The 20,029-nt window shown below is 36.5% G+C and overlaps 1 protein-coding gene across 4 annotated transcripts in view; it reads right to left on the bottom strand.

Moving 5' to 3' along the window:
* The window catches only part of LOC138744390 (RNA/RNP complex-1-interacting phosphatase-like), a 50,717-nt gene that overhangs the window by 24,996 nt on the left and 5,692 nt on the right, over positions 1 to 20,029 (bottom strand). For all 4 annotated transcript variants that reach the window (XM_069900505.1, XM_069900502.1, XM_069900503.1 and 1 more), the window contains exon 3: positions 1,418 to 1,493. In XM_069900505.1, coding sequence (XP_069756606.1) covers positions 1,418 to 1,493 — 76 coding nt within the window. The remainder of the gene's footprint in view (positions 1 to 1,417; positions 1,494 to 20,029) is intronic.

Raw genomic sequence — 20,029 nt, 5'->3', positions numbered from 1 at the left:
TTAAGGAAGGTACTTGATTTGGTGATATGTCCAAGATTTGAGTGAGGTTAGGATATCAATGCAAACAGTTCCTAAAAACAATTTCCATGTTCACATACTTACATGGGTATCCTGAATTTCTTGTAGACCAGAGGGAAACATATCAGTCAGTATTGTGCAGCACAAAACCTAGCCTTTTGGCCCACTGTATCCATGCCAACCATCATGCCTGTCTATGACTATTTGCCTGAATTAATTCTATTTCTCTTGATGGCTTGCTCATTCACGTCACTGTCTGGATGCCTCTTTAAATGTTGCTGTTCTTGCCTTTTATCACCTCCTCTGGCAGCTCATTCCATCTACTTTGTCTATAAAGTGTACCTCTCAAATCTCCTTTAAACCTTCTCCCTCTCATCTTAAACTGATACCCTCTAGCTTTATACTACCTACTGAGGGAAACATACACTGGTTTTCTCCCTATCTATGCCTCATAATTGTATATTCTTTTGTCACGTCACCTCTCAGTCTTCACTCCAGGAGAGCTAAATCCAGACTAAACAGTATGATTCATGCCTCCAATCCAGGCCACATCCTTGTGAATCTTTTCTGCACCCTCTCTTGCTTCATCACATCCTCCATTAAGTTCGATGACCAGAAATCACATCTGATTGTGCATTTCATAGAAATGCTGGCATTATTTTAAAAAAGGTCAAAGCTTCTAAAGTGACAAATTTAGGGTTAAAAGCACCAAAGGAAATACAAGTGTAAAGAAAATTTAAGGCAAGTGAAAAATTAAAACATTGAGGTCGTGAAGACAGACTAGGATTTAGCAAAGTGAAATAATAAAGCAAATATGAACAGAAAATTATTGCTAAAGATTGTTTAATTTTGTACTAAACCTTTTCATGCAGGTTGAAGTAATGAAGGGAAAGTAAGGACAGTGAATCCAGAGAAGTGCAAGGCAATGCAATTTAGCAGAATAAAATGGGACTACAGATTGAAAAAGCCATTTTTAAAAACATCTGCAATGTCTGTTTTCATAAACTAATGGTTAAGAAGAAAAAAAGCTCTAATCTAATGCAAATCATTGGAGTTTTTATAACATTCAGCTTTCAGTCTATTTAGTTCATTAGTCTTTTTCTAAATTAAGAAGGGGATGAAAGATCAAGCATAAATTTCTTTGCTACTTCAGGTTTACTTCAATACCCATGTGCAGTATGAGCTTCAAGTCAAGACAAGTACAAAAAGCTGGGAACAGATTAATCAATTTCTTCAGCAGGTTGCCCAGGTGTTAAGTTATTATACCATGACTATTCACAACTCCTACAAATATCTAAACAGGGTAGAATAGTTTTATTTATGTACATGAATTTGTATTATCTACAATTTGGTTCACATCAAATGATCCATGTAAAATTACTCCCAAAAATATGCTTACTCCTTTCAAAGGAACTTTGAAAGCAACAAATCTCGTTCTTGGTATACGTCGGCCAACTGGTATAATGCCTCTCCATCTGCATTAAATACATGGAAAAGCATTTCAGTAAATAATATCAGATCAGTGTTTAAATCTTCTTACACAATATTTAGAAATGAACTTTTAGCAAACAAATTTTGTATGTGCAACAGAGCCAAACCCAATGTACCCAGATGCTGAATGAAGAAAGTGGATTACATATAGCCCAACAAAATGAAAGCAATAATGAAATAGAAAAATTAATATCTTTATATTAGTGCAATACTAACATTCAATATATTGATAACTTGTCTAGCTTTCTTAGAACCCACTTACTGCACTATTATTTTAAAGATTGAGGTATGAGATTCCTTATCTAGTGTCACAAGCCTATTTTATGAAATATTCTGTCAAGAATATACTTAAATATTTGCATCAAACAATTTTTGGAAGCTTTTCAACCTTCCGCCATTAGGTTTTAATTGCCATTCCTATGTCTTTAGTAGTTTAATTGTTTTTGTGTTGCCAAAGTGATTCGAGAGACAATTTATTTAATTTGTACAACCAGTCACTAGATTTTTATCTTTTGCTTTCAGTATGCATATACTTTCTCTCTCATGCATTCATTTATAATTCCAATGCTACGAGTATTAAATTCAGACATGTATGTATCATACCCAATTAACTGGTCTAGTTTTTAAATCCTTGCAATATTTGTTAGCGTGGTGCATTAACACTAATAAAATGCAAAGTATAATGGTTTCCAAAACAACAAAACTGCAGACTTCTGGAGTCTTTCTTTACAACAATACAATCAATATTATAATGTTCATTTTCTGAGCCAGTCCCCAAACCATGGGATTCATAGGACAAAACACTGGTTACACAAATGAACAACAACTGAGTGTCTCTGGCACCTGGAAGAAGCAAATTGTAAAGATTTTCAATGATTTTCAACAAACTAAAGTGGTTTCTTCTTTGACACAAGCGGCCCTATCTAAAAAAAAACAAATGGGGTAGTGTTTGAAAAGTTGCATCAAAATCGGTCATCTTTCACAAATAAGCAGATTGCTCAAGATATTAATTTTTTTTAGACATACAGCAAAGTAGAGGCCCTTCTGACCCACAAGCCCATGCCACCAAAATATCCCATTAACCTACAACCTTCATCTGCTTTGAAGGGTAAGAGGAAACCTAAGCACCTGGATAAAACCCATGCAGACTTAGGGAGAAGGTACAAACTCCTTATATACACCACTGGATTCAAACCAGAGTTGCTGTAATCACTTTTGTGCAAACTGCTACACCACCTACTAAAACATAGAACAAGCCTTTTGGCCCATGTGTTTGGGCCAAACACAATGTCTAAATCAAATTGCCCATATTCATGGCACTGAAGTTGAAAGAGTAGATATCTTCATGTTCTGAGGAATAAATATTTATAATGCTGTGACATGGGACAAGCACGTTGACACAACAGTTAAGAAAGAACACTATCACCTCTACTTTCTTAGAAAAAAACCTAAGCAAGTTCAGCATGCTCCACCTCTTCTATAAAGCCACCATCAAAAACATACTTACTGGATGCATCACAGCATTGTATGGAGCTGGTCTGCTCAACCTCGAACCAACAGAAGGAAACATATGCAGTTCAGAAAATAAGTTTTCTCTCCTCCATAGGTTCCATCTACATCCTGCTGCTAACAACCTGAAGGACCCATTGCACCGCAGCCACCAACTCCCATCATGTGAAAGCACACACCAACAAGCAGCACCTTCCCCGCAGCATTCAAACTCCTGAATGACAACAGCATTATCATACTGCCCTTGCTTGGTGCTAATTGGTCTTCCTTTTCATTGTGATCCTATGCTCTAGAACTAGTGGTCTTTAGACGGTTATGTGAGATGACTGGTTAGTCTGATGGCAGAACCCTTCTCACTTCACGAGGTATTTAGTGACAAACTAAAACTTAGCTATTTGCACAAAATCTATATCCCCTTCACATTTTGTGTCCATCTAGAAGCCTCTCAAGTGCCACTCAATAATTTTATAAAGCTCTATCAGGTCACCCTTCAGCCTTTTTTGTTGCAGAGAAAACAACCCAAGTTTGTCCAACCTCCCCCATAATCCATATCTCATAAACCAGATCGCATCCTGGTAAACTTCTTTCCAAAGACTCCACATCCTTCCTGCAATACAAAACAATGACTGAAGGCCAAAATAAATCCCTTTGAGTCAACTGATTTGTCCCATGAAGACACAATGTACATGGAGTAGAAAGATATTAAACGCAATCCCAAATTTGGACCACACACTCAATTTGCCAGTCAAGAGCCTCACCGCTATCTTATTAGAATTTCTAAAATTCCAAACCACTAAATTTCCCCACCATTGCCCAACTAATTGCTGAAAGTTCATCATTTTGCCATTATGAGTTTTAATCCATGGAGGAGAAAATCTTGCACAATTCATCAAATTTAGACATACATCATGGTAACAGTCCCTCTTCAGCCCGATTACACCCAAATGACCTACAGGCCCCAAGGGAAAACCAAGCAAGACACAGGAGGAACATACAAATTCCTTACAGACAGCGTGGGATTTGAACCCTGATTCCTATCGCTGACACTAACAGCCATGTGCTAACCGCTAAGCTCACTGTGCCACCCACTAAAGGATTAGTAAAAGAAATTCCTTTACACTTTTATATTACATTCCTAAATTTATATCTTCTTAATTCAATGAACAGTAGAAATAATCTTCAAAACACACAATTTTTCCAATCTATAGTTTAATTCCTTCAGTGCTCTATGGATGCATTTTCCAATTGCCTAAAATAGCTTTTTCACTGAAATGTAGATACCTTGTGCCAAATCAGTGGTTCAATTTTTCTGTACACAAAATTCAGAATTCCACTCATATTTATGCCTTTACTTCCTACAAATCCTGTTTTTAAATGATCTTTCACACCAACTTGTATTTGCATTTCTAAAAGAACCTTGAACATGAAAAAGGCATTTTATAGGAATGCTGCAAGAAAACATTAGAAGGGCCTGACAGAATTATGTTTAGGGAACAACACAAATTTATAAATGGACTTCTGGAATTCAGTACTAATTAGCTGAAGTCACAATTGCTAATTAGGCAAGTGGAGATGGGGGAAAAATGGAATGGAAGGTTTTAGACAAACATGAAAATATTACATTCCAGGATTTGATGGGTTGAGTGATAATACATGTTTGAATAAGATGGAAAACCAAATCCTGGATTGAATTGAATAAAAACAGTTCTGGTACTTGGACCCCCACGTTAACAGAAAAATATTCAAGAGTTGAATCCAATCTTTACTTTTTTTAAAAAAAAATCACATCTGATTTCACATTTCCCTATACCAAGGGTTTGCCTCCTTCCCCAAATTCTGTATACTGTCTTGGAACTTTGCTAGTCATTAACACTAATCATACTGACACCAACAGTAAATTTACCCCACTTGCATCCAAACTAGGTAAATTTGATTGAACCAAACATGAAAGACTGCAAATTGCTAGAAAATTGAACAAATGATAGAAATGTACAAGGGCCAGATGCCCATGGTGAAATAAGGAGTCAGAGGTAGGGAAATGAAAGTGTTATAGAGCATAAGGGTGTCATGGATGTAGGTAGGAAGGGACTAATTCAAGGGTGACCACCACATGCAGCTCTTTGATATATAATGTGCAGCTTGTAGAAATATGTTGGCTGAGACAGGAATTGCACAAGCTGGTACTCACAATGGTAGTAGCTTGGATGTAGCTTGCGATTGCAGTCCTCAATTGTCTGAAGTCTATCGTATGTGGCTCTTTACGTTAAGCAAGTTTGGCAACCCCTGGACTAATCCAAGGGGATTAAAATGAAGAGACACGATAATACAATTGAAGTCTACATGAAAGGGATTTTGAATTTGAATGAATCTATCAATGGATCCTTGATTATACAACCACCTCATTCCATCTATTGCCAAATTTTACTACTTCATTTGTCCTTATGCATGTCACCACACTACTTTCAATGCATATGTCTTAATCATCATGCCTCAAATAATCAATTGCTTAGTAATTTGCATGGGATGATTCAAATTAAGCAAAAATGGATATCCTTTACAAATACATTTGATTGTTCCCTATTACCTACGACTAGAGGCATTTTGTATATTAGTTTAATACTATGAATATGAAGCTTGACCTTGTTCCTTTTTCCAACTAGGCTCTCCCTTGCTCACTTTTTAAATAAAATGGTCAAATATTGATTATTCCCTGTCCTTTGGCATACCATCATATTTTAAAGAATATTTCAAATTTAAATCAATCCTACTATTTGCACAAAACTCATTCACTCTACTAAACTTTCAGTTTTTAATAAAAGAGCATGTCAATTGTTTTCTAACACTGTATGAAATCTTGGTTAAATCTTGTTGAGAATTAAACTGCTTTTGAGGTTTCTATTGCTGTTTCACCTGTGACACTAGCAATATTTTGTTTTATTCTTATATAAATGATAATGGAAAATTATCTTCACCCAAAAATTAAACTCCAGGGTTTTAACATTTTAGAACAAAACCAGTCAAAAATGACAAAGTTAAATATGCAAATTGCTTCAGTTCAAAGCCAGATATTAGGGCCAGATTCTGTGATTTAAGACATTATAATTCCATTAATGTACTGCTGACATAAGTTTTCCCCACATTTGTGAGTACATAATTTACATAAATAACTTTTTAATTAAATTGCATTAATTAGACTGATCAAAATTAGGTTAACATCAGAGGATAACAACATTTGGCCTACGATATCCTAATTGTTGAACTCACCCAGGTACATTTTGAAAGTGATGAATCAATCTGCAGTTAGTGGCAACATCCTTTAACTGTGCTGCATTTTCTTATTCTTCTCAAATTTAGGAAGGTTACAAATGAACTGCATCAATACAGTATTGATCCTCTCCTGGGATCACCTATCTTGTAGATACCAACAATATATTTTTTTAAAAATCATCAAATGATTCAGGAATAAGATTCTACTTTCTCTGGCATGGTGTGGGTGTTCTTATTTGAAAGTCTACACTTCCAGCTTTTCTTCCAATGGCTTGCTTAAGACATCAAGTCTGCTCTAGATAGTGATCTAAATATAGCAACTTTACAAATCTTAAGATTGTGGTTAAAAGAAGCTTTATTTTTGACAATGAGGCAATTACATCTTTCTCAGAGAAGTTCATTGAATAGGAAACACAATAGACCTAAAATATTTAAATGAAACTTTAAAATATTCATTAAGGATAAATAATCACATTGAGTTAGGCCCTTTTACATAATTAATCAAATAATAAATTTATTCATTTTGATCCTGTATTAAAAGTAGTCAAAAGTCATCTGAACTCAGCAATTCAACAGAAACTAACCACATGTGGGCTTCAATATGCCAGTTTTCTCTTCAGGCTCTTCATTTTCCAAGTTTAAAAAAAAATCACCAGTTCTTCATTTGTGCAGTAAATCATTTTAAAATCTCTCAAGTTGCTTCACCATAAAAAAAATTTAAGAAGGCACATTAGTGTCTTCAAATTTTCTCAATCAGCCATGTTGTTCTGTCTATAGAAACAACCTTAAATCTTCTTAAAATTAAATTGTCAAGTAAGCAATGCATTTCTCTTTCAAAAGTGATTTTAATCAAGACCTCCATTATTTATCATCACTGATCAGCTGACAGAAATGAGGTGAAGAGGAATGATGGAAATGACAGAATTTCTTCAAAGTGAAAAATGTCTTCCTTTACCATTATTTGATGTTTTGTTTTAATATTTAACATCAATGACACTCAAATGCCTCATTTTAACGTGAGGTTATATTTCAACCTTTTATTTAGCCAAACAGCAGGCAATCACGGTTACTCTTCCATTCTTCTTCTACAAGTGGTGATTATCACAGTGAAAAGAGTAAGAATTTAAAAAGCCTGATACGATATATTACATTACCAAATCATGTTTCACAATGGAATCAAAATATTTGACAATTAAACTGATAATAGCCATGCTGCAAAAAGTGAGTACATGCATAGCTGTTCAAAAGACAAACCTAAAAAGCAAAATTTTAGACCATTGCTAGTTTCACTGGACACTCCAAAACCATCTGTTGATCAATTTTATTGAATTTTACAGGATTTTTAATCTTGTAAAATCGAAAGCACAACTCCGCAAAGTAAATAAGAAAGTGAAAGGAAAATTAATACTGAAACATCTTAACCTGCTTGTGATTAAGGTTTGGACCACTGGAGTCTTGCTTATTCTGGCAACATTGGATTCCACAAATTGAAAATGAAGATTTTCTTTTTGCTTGATGACTTAAAATATTGTTTAAAACAAACTACAAAATGTTAAAAAAAATCAATATTTTGGATGATGTCATAACATTTAAAAAAAGGTAAGGTGCTTCAGGTTAAAATGCTCAAAAAGTGATAGTGAAATTTTAATACAAGGTGATGAGCAAGATTTTTTTTAACATCAAAAGAAAGAATGATTAGAAGTGGGCAAATGTGCAGCAGGTAGTATCACTGCAACAAAGCCCCAACAACCCTTAGAGGTGTGCAACAGTCGCTGGTTTTCTTTAAAATAACTTTTCCCACATTTTTTGCTTCTGGGGAAAGAAAAAGATGAAATGGCTAATTTACCAATTTAAATTTTATTAACTCTTAACTAACACTAGAGGTCTTTCCTGAATTGATAAACCAGCACTAAATTATCTTGGCAAATCAGTCATAAAATGTTGTGCCATGCATACAATACCTGCTCATCTCTGGGTTGCAAGCACTCAGATTATGGATACAGGTACATATGAATGTGCTCCCATCTAATTAAATTCAAAAGTTTATCATACTCTTAATCCTATGCAGACCAAGTTTCTCTGCTCTCTTCACATTTAGTGATTGTTCTTTTTCAGTCTTTTATGCTTTTGATGTCAGTACAATACTGTGGAGACACATATTTGTACACAAAAATCAATTTCTAATTGCCTGCAAAAAGTGATCCTGTTCATTACCTGGTTTTGGCCTGTATCTAATTTTATTTGCAATAAATCCAGCCTTTGAGAAACTTTTTTTTTTGCAAAACATAATTCCTAAATTTCAAAGTTAATTTGACTGGAGCTTAATTCCAAGCATTACGGCACATTTTGAAAAAAATATTGATACAAAATATTAGAAAATTGAAATCTACAGCATAGGCCCTTTGGTCCATAGTGCTGTACTGACCAAATAACCTACTCTGCCCAGAATTTCCCAACTCCATAACACTCAATTTTTCTCAGTTCCATATACCTATCTAATAGTCTCTCAAAAGATCCTATTGTAACTGCTTTCACCTTTGTGCCTGCAATGCATTCCATGCACCCAATACTCTGTGCAGAAAAACTTGCCTCTTTCATTCCGTTTTTTCTCTCAAGCATCTTGCTCCCTGCTGTAAGCTTTTTCAGCCCTGGGGAAAAAAGCCTCTGGCCAGCCACATGATCAATGCCTCATTTTGCACACCTCTATCAGGTCACCTCTCATCCTATGGCTCTCCAAGGAGAAAAGACCAAGTTCACTAAACCTCTCCTCATGAGGCATTCTCTCCAATCCAGGCAATTCCTTGTAAATCTCTTCTACAACCTCTCTATAGCATCCACATCTTTCCTGTAATGAGATGACCAGAACGGAACTCAATATTCCAAGTGGGGGGGGGTCCTAACTAAGGTCCTGTATTGCTGCAACACCTCATGGATTTTGAACTCAATCGTACAGTTTAATGAAGCCCAACACACCAAAGACTTTCTTTAATACAGGTATTCCCCGACTTACCAGCTATGCAACTTACGACCATCCTTAAGTAAGGATACTTCCTTACTTTCCGTGCATGTTTTAAAAAAAATTAGTGTAAGATGGTTTATAATATGAATGTTGGCCGCAAAACTCCTAATTGCTTTCTGCAGCTATCGGGGGTGGGGGGTGGAATCCACGATGTGCTGCTGCCGTGATCAAATGGGGGGGAAGTGGTTGATGCCACGATCAGGGTGGGGGCCGGGGCCATGATGAGCTGCTGCTGCCGCTCCGGTTGTCAGAGTGTTCACAGCATCATGGAGGATTATGGGTAAGGAAAACAGCCATTGCTCTCACACTCCAGCATTAAGCCATCACCACGAACTGGAGCCCAATATACCAAAGATTTTCATCGCAGCAGCAACTACTCCTCCTTTCCCCAGAGTCTGCAGCAGCAGCACGTTGCTGGGGCTTTTAAGAGAACTTTAAAATTGAAAGGGAACTGAATGCGTGACACGCCACTCACCAAGTCATCGCGGGGCGGGATTCGCCCTTAAGTCGCTGAGTTGGCAATTTATCAGGTAGGTCTGGCTGCTATTTGAAAGGTGCATCCTGCACCCATGGCCCAGTAATCGAATCCAGGTCCCAGAAGGGCTACCCAGGTCCTGCAATTTGAAAGCACCTAATGTAACATCTGCCAACCTTCCGGACCATCCTCAACACCACCCACCTGCATATCATCCGTAAATTTACCAACCCACTCATCCACTTCCTCATCCAGGTTATTTATAAAAATCTCAGAGGGGTCCCAGAACAGATATCTGTGAAACCTCCATGCAGAATACAAACCATCTACAACTACTCACTGCCTTCTCTGGGCAAGCAAAATATAAAACTAAAAAACGTTCTTGTAAAATGCAAGCTCTTGCCAACAAACTTATTTATACAAAATTTATCACTGCACTTCCCAGAACTGCTGTGCTTTCAAAATAATATCACTAAATTGCCAACTTCCCAACTTGCCTTTTTGGTCTTGTTAATTGACATTGTTTCCTCTCTCTACCCCCATCCCCCATTTATAGTTTGTCCCTCTTTCAGATATGCTATTCACTCAGTGGTTGAAATTGAAAACTTCTTTTGAATCACCACAAAATTCTTGCACCCCCTATTTTCACCCGATGTAACCAGAATTCATTTGGATTACATCTCCTTACAATAGGGAACGTGGCTATTGACTCAAGACGCTGTCTCAGAACAATCCCATTTCCCCATGTTTACATGCAGCCCATTCATTATATCACACCCCTATTCTCCTAACACCACCAAACCAAGGGAAACTAACCTATAAATTGGAACATCTCTATCATCTGGGTTGAAACTAAAACACCTAGGAAAACACCAAGTTCTGCATCAACCAGGATCCAACTTGGGTCACTGGCAAATGGAGTTGTGCAGCAACACTACCACTGCACTACTGTTCCTCCAATTTACCACACTTACCAGAACTGCTCCGAAAGTAACTCATGACATCCAATGTGACAAGGTAATGTTCCTCATGTCCCAATCTAACTTAGCTGCAGTTTTTTTCCCACTTTCCTCTAGCATGTCAGAAACCAGCTTGCTGATCTTTTGGTAACTATTCTTAATGCATGAAGCACTTGGAAAAGTTTTTCTTCCATACCAGAAACTATTCTAGTCATCCCTTCCTGCCTATTTCTATCCAAATGCTATCTGCAAGGTTAGGTGCACATTCCCATACATTCCCCTGTTCCTGACCCCACGATGATCCCTTTGATCTCTAAATGTTCAAATGCTATGTCCAATCAGTAGAAAATGAGAATTCTCAAAATAAAACTGAGCTCAAAGCTATTGTTTTCAGCCTCCATGACAATCTCTTGTTTACTGGCCAATTTCATCCCTCTCCTTGGCAAATGTTTGAAATCAACGTCAGATTGTTGCTACAAAATAGTCTGAAGATCTTACATGAAGTACAAGATCTTATGGTACATAAAACTGGAATTATTGCTTCATATTACAGGTCTTGCTAATATGCCAAATGGCTCAGCTGTGTTCTCCTGAAAAATGCAGGTAGTTTCACATGCAATTGCTCACCATCCCGATTGGGATTTCTGTGCATACATGCATTTGAAGTCCTTAATTCCAGATCAGCTATTCACCGATCTCAAACGCTCCAAGTTCTGCGAGGAAGTCCAAAGTTCCTGCAATCACCCAGCACTTCTGATAAATCTGAATTCTTCAATGATTTCAATGCTGAGGAATGTCTATGTAGGACAAGAAAAAGAATTCAATCTAAAATTGAGATTCGTTGAATGTATCTTTTCTTTAAAGTGATAGCTGTTCTTAATAGCTGGAATGCAAATGACAGAAATGACTTGTTTTGTAAGATGGCTAGTGAACTACAGTGGTTTCCACACTAAAGTTGTCAGAATTCTACAGCACAGAAACAGACCGAGCCCATCAATAGTAACCTCATTTATTCCCAATTTGTTCATTGCCTTCAGCACCTTGGTGATTAAATGCTAGTTTACATGCTTCTTTACTGCAAGGGCATCTGTCTCTACCACCACCAGGGGTCAGACACCAAATGGTTTCAATAATGGAGCTGTTTAGTCGTGGCTAAGAAATGTATAGCACTTACTTGGAAAGATAGAAATATACTAACTTTAGATAAGTGGTATTTGGAAATGAAATTTTGTTTGACTATGGAAAGGATATCTTTTTCAATTCAGGATAAGATGTCTTTTCATAAGTTAAGTGGACTCCGTTTGCTAATTATATGCATTTAAGTTTGATTTAAATATATGTTTAAGTGTGATATTTTAGTATTGTCAATTTCTTTTTGTTGTTAGAATTTTTTTAGGTTAAGATTTATCTCTTTTTTTGTAAGTGGGTATTTTTTTTCCATATATAATATTGTTAATTTTATTAACTCTTCACTCTTTATTTTGGGGGGGGAGGGTTGGACTAATTTTAAGTTAGACTATTAATATTGTGTTACAATTAACAGGGGGGTTATTTTGTGTAGTTTTCTGATGTAATATTGTAATCATACTATTTTAATTTTTTAAAATTTTTCTTTAAATGTAATTCTGGGCCACCTTGGACATAATTTTCTTGCAATATTTTGAAGTATCTCTACCTTAAACTTAATTGTGTATATTCCAACCTTTATTTAGCATTCTGCCCAAGTGTTGCAAATTAAAAGTTTCATCCTCGTTTGAGTTCTATGTGACCAACTAACTTGGGGGAGACTGCATCAGGGAAGTGATTGCTCATGCTACAAATTGCTTGATCTTCATATAGAAGTATGAAAACTGTCAATTACAGTGAATTCTGGGCAAAAGTTTCTTTATTGAAACAGAAACCAGTGATATAGAATACAATTTTTAAAATTTAATAAGTCACAATAATTCAAAACTATAAGCTTTTCATAAATAAATTCATATATGTGACATTTTCCTTTTTCTCCCCATCCCTCTCCTCCCCCCAAAATTAAATCCAAATAAAAAAAGGGGGTGTCATCTGGTTATTATCCAATTTTATTTGCTCGATGAATAACATTATATGTTATATTTTGGTCACATAAATTATACTATCCCTTCAAGAGTTGGAGGTTTGAGTCTGGAGATCACCAATGAACTTCATATATGCTTCCCAGATTAAAAAAAAATTGTCCAAAATTATCTCTTAAATTAGATTTAAAAATTCTAATAGAATACAGCTATTTCTATATATCAGCATTGTATTTTCAAAGATGTTTCCATTTTCCAAATTTTTTTTTTGCTACTGCTAAAGCAATCATAACAAATTGTTTTGAGATCTATCCAATTTTAACTGTAAGTCTATTATTTATATTACTTAATAGAAAAAAAATGGATCTTTAGTTTTTTTTTGTTATTTAATATTATATTCAATTCGTCCTAGAAAAAAATTTACTTTCTCACATGTCCAAATGTAGCATTGTACCAATTTCTTGTTTACAACAGAAGCATTTATCTGATAAATTGGGATTCCAATCTTTTAATTTTTGAGGTGTAATACATAATCAATGTAGCAAATTACATTGTATCATACGATACCAAGTTTTGTTGTATTTATCATAATACCATTACATAGTTCAGACCATGTTTTTTATCTGTTTATTTAAATCCTCTTCCCAACATTGGTTTGATTTGTATATTTCTTTATCATAGAATACAATTTTGACTGCATCCTGGAAAGCATTTTTACTTTGACAGGTTTACTATTTCTTTGTCCAATACTTTGGGCAATCAAAATTACACATTCCTTGTTGTTTGTAAAGGAAATGCTCTTTTTAGCTTGAATAGGAGTAGCCATCAAACTGTCTTAAATTACACTGGAGTCATTATCACCACCAGCATAACACAAGATCCTGGAGGCCTGCATGTGGAGAGGTGACTTCCTCATGGTTAATCTAGAGCTATAATTCACTACTTAAAAAGAGGACAAATATTTAGGACCAGGAAGTTAAAATTTTCTCATTGACACTCTCCTCCTCACTAGACAGTGGAAGCAGAATCTTCTGATGTTTTTAAGACAATGGTGGATATAGATTATTGTGAAGTATGAGTTGAAAAGTTACTGAGGGGGGAAACAAAGAATGTAGAGCAGAGGTTATGATCTACTAAATGGCAGTGCAGGCTCAGAGGGCTGAATGGCCTACTCCTGGTATTAAACTACATATTCACATCTCCTTGATTGATTTCAAGATCCAGTTATAGCTTGAGATCTAAATTACCCAATTATTTTCACCTAAGGAACGAAGAGCTGATCATGTTCAGTGTTTTCCTTGGAGGCAAGTTGATTAATTGCTTCGATATTCTCGAAGTACACGCATCTTGCTTTGCAAATCTATTTTGGATCCTTTTCCAACAGAACAGGATAGTTGCACTGAACAGAAGTTCTGCATGGCTTAAAAACCACAATTTTCATGGTTCTCCTTCCTTCCAATGGTCTTGGCAGAGATCTTGTGCACCTGTAAGTTTCCTGGGACTTTGTACTATATGGATAGCACAGTTAAGAGTAGCAGTTAGCGATCGGGACGAGGGCTCAAATCCTGCGCAGTTTGTAAGAACCTTGCATGTTTTCCCCATGCCATGTTTTTCCCAAGGGGCTCCTGTTATCTCCTACCATTCAAAACATACCAGGGGTTTAGGTTAATCAAGCAGCATGGGTTCATGGGCCGAAAGGGCTGTATATCTAAATAAAAAAATCAAAATGCACACCAAATATGAAAATTTGACACTAAGGCTGTGCAGGATCTTGAAGTTTCGTTGCTGCTGTTTAAAAGCTACAAAGCAACATCTATTTGATGCTTCATTGCATTATTTCCCCCTCCCCTCCCCAAATTAATATTACTCCAGTCAGACACCTCAATATCTGTACCTGGTGTATTATCTTCCATTACAGACTATAGCATCAGTTTTTCCTCTTTTGAGCAATATATCACATTATCATAGCCCAAGCCTTCACAAAATATGTCTACAATTTTTACATCACTCCAAAGATAGGAGTAAAACATAGAAGTCTGCAGACAATGTGATTGAAGTAAAAACCCAATGCTGGAGAAACTTGGGAGGTCAAATGGTGTACTTTATATAGCAAAGATGAAGGTACATTACCAAGATTTCAGGCTTGATGAAGGGCTCAAGACCAAAATGTTGGTTATGTATCTTTATCTCTTATATATAAAGTACACTGTTTGACTTGCTGAGTTTCCCCAGCATTGCTTTTAGACTGCTCCAAAGATGCCTGGTACAATCTTGTTCTTCAAATCTAATTGAAATACTCCTATTACTTCAGATTTTGCATGTTAGTCCTTTGAAACACAATTGCAGTCATAAATTCACAACAACATCCATTGCAAGTTTAAGACATAGCACCATATCTGCTGGCTCTGCACAATGCAGCCCTCAGGACATAACAATGAATTTAACAATTTCAGACAATTCCACCCTACTGTGCAAACCTCCCCCCCCCGCCCCCCCACTCAATCATCTTCATAAATAATTATCTTTTTGTTTCAGTATTTCACTCCTTTCTCAGATTGTAAAAGGGATACCTAGGCATCTTTGGTCTACACCCCATCAATCATTTCCTCTGTTCTCACCCATATAAATCTTAAAACACGTTCATTTTATTGCCATAGTTGTGGAGAAAGATCCTTGATCTGAAACATCAACTCTTTCTCTCCCCACAAATGCTGCCAAACTGATTGAGTATATTCAATATTTTCTTTTTTTTTGCTTTTAAATAGATTTAGGCAGGGGTAAAAACAAGATCCTAGAACTATGGCTAACTGAAAAGAGAAATATTCTGTTTTTTTAAAAAAGCTTCAAATTTTTCAAGGAACATTAGTTCAAAGAATTGGCACGTATTCTTGAAGTTATTTTTAAACAAGCAATCACAGAAAGTAAATAGTTCTGATGTTTATTGTAAGAATGTTTATTGTAAATTGTGAATAACCAAGGGTGTTGAGTGAGGGATGTAAAATACATCACAGAAATAAGTAAGATTAAAATCTTACAAATTCAACAGGTTTAGAAAATTGTATTCCAGGGTTTTAAAAAAATGCCTGTCCATTGACAGATTTATTTTAATCTTTAACTACCCAAATTCTACGAAAGTCAGATATCAATATTTATCTCTGAAAATCTTCTAAATTTGCTTGCAATACAAAGATGGTAGAGTTCAAGAGCATAGAATCTGTAACCAACCTACATCAATTTTGCTGTTATTGAATGCAGGAAAGTTTGAAGTAATCCTTTATTAAAGGAAGAATAGATAAACAACATTTCCAAAATTCAAAAGACTGTTGATACTCAAAGCTATTTGATGGGGACTCCTTCCACTCAAGGCAAAGAACATTAGAAATGAGATACCCCAACAGATGACAAATGGCACTTTAGCCTCTCATGACAAGAATTTGAAACTAAAAAGCATGGAAATTTTGGTACAATTCAACAGGACATTGGCAAGGTTACAACTTGAGAATAATGAATGTTATGTTACAAATCTTGAAAACCATTTATTGTTGAGAAAATAGTAAGAGGGGTCATACAGAACATGCCCAAACAAAATTAAAGCATTAATCTTCTCAAAATAGAAAATTTGCCCCAAACAAATCTGATTGTATCACTTCTCTTAATCAGGCAAGCATCTTCATTCAACAAATATGTCTCTTGTAGCTGGTCTTCAGACAATACTTTTTAAATTCATAGCTGCACAAATAATAATGGGTCGGATCATACATGATTTGGTTCATTGACTAAGCAAGTCTTTTAAAGGTCACAATAATCTTTTGTGGCCTTAGAATTTCCAACAGAGGCCTTGGCCCTGCAGCTACCTGCTGCTGTTGATAAATGACTGCTTCACTGTTTCCAAATGTCAGGATTGATTTAAGTATAAAGTGCCATTAAAAAACAAACACACAACAGAGAAAAACACAACTCAACTTACCCTTTTAAAAGGTCAGAAGCTTCTTTGAATCAAACGTGTCATGTTAGATATTGCAGATTTGGCTTTCTCAGCTTTATGCCTGGCTAATATGGAGCACATCCAGCTCTTCAGCTGAATTTACAGAATGTTCTGGATTCCAGTGCAAGGTAGTGTGCAAGTGTGGAAATCAGATGACACACAGTCCAGGTAGCCAATGGTTTTTCTATGCAATATGCTTCCCAGCTGCTGGAGCAAAGCAGCTCAGCATTTCAGTTTAGATTGAATATTGTTAACTTAAAATGGCATTACATGAAGATTCAAGTTATTTCTACAAAACTCAACTATAACATATTACTAATACAAAAATTGAAGATTACTCAATTCTGTATTTCATGAAATTATCATCAACTAGTCTAACAAAACTGAAAATTCAGTTAAATTCCATACTAAGATTGCAACATCTCGACCTCATATTATGGCTATTCCACAGTAAAAACTCCTGGTATCTGGCACCTATGGGGATTAGTAGATGGCGGACAAGAGTATTTTTCATTTGAAGACTTACTCTTACAATGCCTAACTAATACACCTTCATTAAGAATAAAAAGTTTAAAAAGACAAAAATGCTATACTGTGCAACTGTGTTTACACTTAACATAACTTACACTTGCATGAGTATATAAACCTTATGGCATTTTACTTTATTTTTAGCCACATTCTTCGAAAACATTCAAGTCGATGCATCTGCAAATTCCTCCCCATTCATGGAGCCACCCAAAAGACCTATGATAACATTATAATTAACTCCCCCTCTTCAAGTTTACAGATAGAAGCCTCTGACTGGGGTGATTCTTACTAAGACACCAAGAGAATCACCCCAACAGTGAGTGGCATCAACCAGCTCTTCATCCTGGGCAATACCATTTTATTCAAACAGCCGCTATGAACAAAGAAAAACCAAGGCACTCCACTGACTGAAAATTTGCTCCCATCTTTGCCAAAGAGGGATTGAATTTAGGAGTTAAAAGCTATGCTGCAACTTTACACGATTCTGGTAAGGCTGAATCTGGATTACTGCATGCATTTCTGTGGTAGGTCATGTCTCCCGAATGGAGGACCATCGCCTTCCCAAGATTGTGTTATTTGGTGAGCTCTCCACTGGCTACCGTGACAGAGGTGCACCAAAGAAGAGGTACAAGGACTGCCTAAGGAAATCTCTTGGTGCCTGCCACATTGACCACCGCCAGTGGGCTGATATCACCTCAAACCGTGCATCTTGGCGCCTCACAGTTCGGCGGGCAGCAACCTCCTTTGAAGACCGCAGAGCCCACCTCACTGACAAAAGACAAAGGAGGAAAAACCCAACATCCAACCCCAACCAACCAATTTTCCCTTGCAACCGTGTCTGCCTGTCCTGCATCGGACTTGTCAGCCACAAACGAGCCTGCAGCTGACATGGACATTACCCCTCCATAAATCTTCGTCCGCGAAGCCAAGCCAAAGAAGAACTTGAGGAAGAATGTTCTGGCTTTAGAGGCAGTTCACCAGGTTGATTCCAGAGATGAGAGAGTTAGCCTAAGAGAGATTGAGTCATCTGGAATTGTATTCACTGGAATTTAGAAGAATGTGAGGGGATATTATAGAATGTATAAAATTATGAAAGGCACAGATAAAATAGGAGTAGGCAAGTTGTTTCCATTGTGGGTGGTGGGGGTGGGGGGAAAAAAAGAGACCAGAGCTATGGGACATAGCCTATTCAGGGTAGTATATTTAGCACAGAGATGAAGATAAACTTTTTCCCCCAGAGGGTGGTCAATTTGTGGAAATGGGTGCCCATTGAAGTAGTGGAAGCTACCCCAGTAAATAGATTTAAGACAAGGTTGATAGATTTTTACATAGTAGGGAAAATTAATGGATATGGAGAAAAGGTAAGTAGATGGAGATGAGCCTATCATCTCACTGAATGGCAGATCAAGCTCAATGGACCATATGGCTTACTCCTGTTCCTATTTCTTGTGTTCTTAAAATAGAAGACTTATTTTGTAGGCAGAATTGGAATACAACTGAATATCCAATTCATTAATTGTTCGTGTTACGTGAGATAGTTTATTCCAGTGCCCCCAAAGGACCTCCTTTGGAAAAAGACAACTGTCCAAGGATACTGGCCAACAATTAGAAGTCAACAGGAAAGGAGTGTTTATAAATGTGCATGTACAAGATGATACATTTCAAAGTCACATGCAAAAAGACTCTTTTGAGGAAATCATGATCCTATTCCAAAAGAATTAACTTTGATTTAACAATCAATATAATATTGGGAGCAAAGAAACATCACTTATTAGTCCAGCAACTTCATATTAGAATCAGAATTGTTTGAAGACACAATTAAGGACTCTTACTTTGCCCTTAATTTATTAACAAATATTTTTCTGTATTTGCAGTTTCTTTACATTTCCTTTGTATTTTTTTTTTCTTGTGTCCAGTTTAGTTATCGGTAATTAGAAATTCTACCTAGCCTGCAGCGATAAAGAACCTCTGGGATGTACATGATATCGTATATGCACTTGTGTAGTACTCTGACAATAAATATGAACTTTGAGTGCAGTGGCAGTTCAAAACTCAATTCAGTAGCACGAAGCATCATTTACTATTTGCATGAAATGGAAGTGCAGTTTATTAGCAAGAAGAACTATATGTTGAATCTGTTGAAATCAAAATGTTATTCAGTAAAAATGACAAAAATTGAAATGGATTTGATCTCAAATCTAAATGTGTCAAAGGAACTGCACAACAGAACCATCAAGTTTCTGCTGCTGCTATTTATGAACATTGTGACATCATTGTTTCGTGGCTAGGAAGATGCATTGCTTGTACCATGAAACTTTGAAAATCATTCTATTTTTTAAATGAATAGGGTTTGGGCTATGTGGCAAATTGTTCCTTACTTGTTCATTTGACAATATTACATTCAGAGCCCTCGTCAGGTCTACTGGTACCATGTTACCCATTACTATCTGTCACACGGTCACCAACTAAACCGGCTCCCCCACCAGGTTTGCCTGGTGCAGAGGGTGGGTTGACACCCCACAGGATGAAAATCAAGATCTGTCAAAGGGCCGATGAACCCTCTTGTAGGGACAAAGGCCATCCAGCAAACACTTGCCCTAAATCATGGAAAGGGCATCCCTTGCTTCGATACTTGGTCTGCCCATTCACTGCAATAGAACTTCCACCAGTTATCTTGGGCTTCACCATGCCACTGGATCTGGGAGGGTCTGGACCTGTGCAACCCCATCT

This window comes from Narcine bancroftii, chromosome 10, assembly GCF_036971445.1.
Source record: "Narcine bancroftii isolate sNarBan1 chromosome 10, sNarBan1.hap1, whole genome shotgun sequence".
Classification (NCBI taxonomy): domain Eukaryota; kingdom Metazoa; phylum Chordata; class Chondrichthyes; order Torpediniformes; family Narcinidae; genus Narcine; species Narcine bancroftii.
This window is presented reverse-complemented; position numbering and strand designations above follow the sequence as displayed.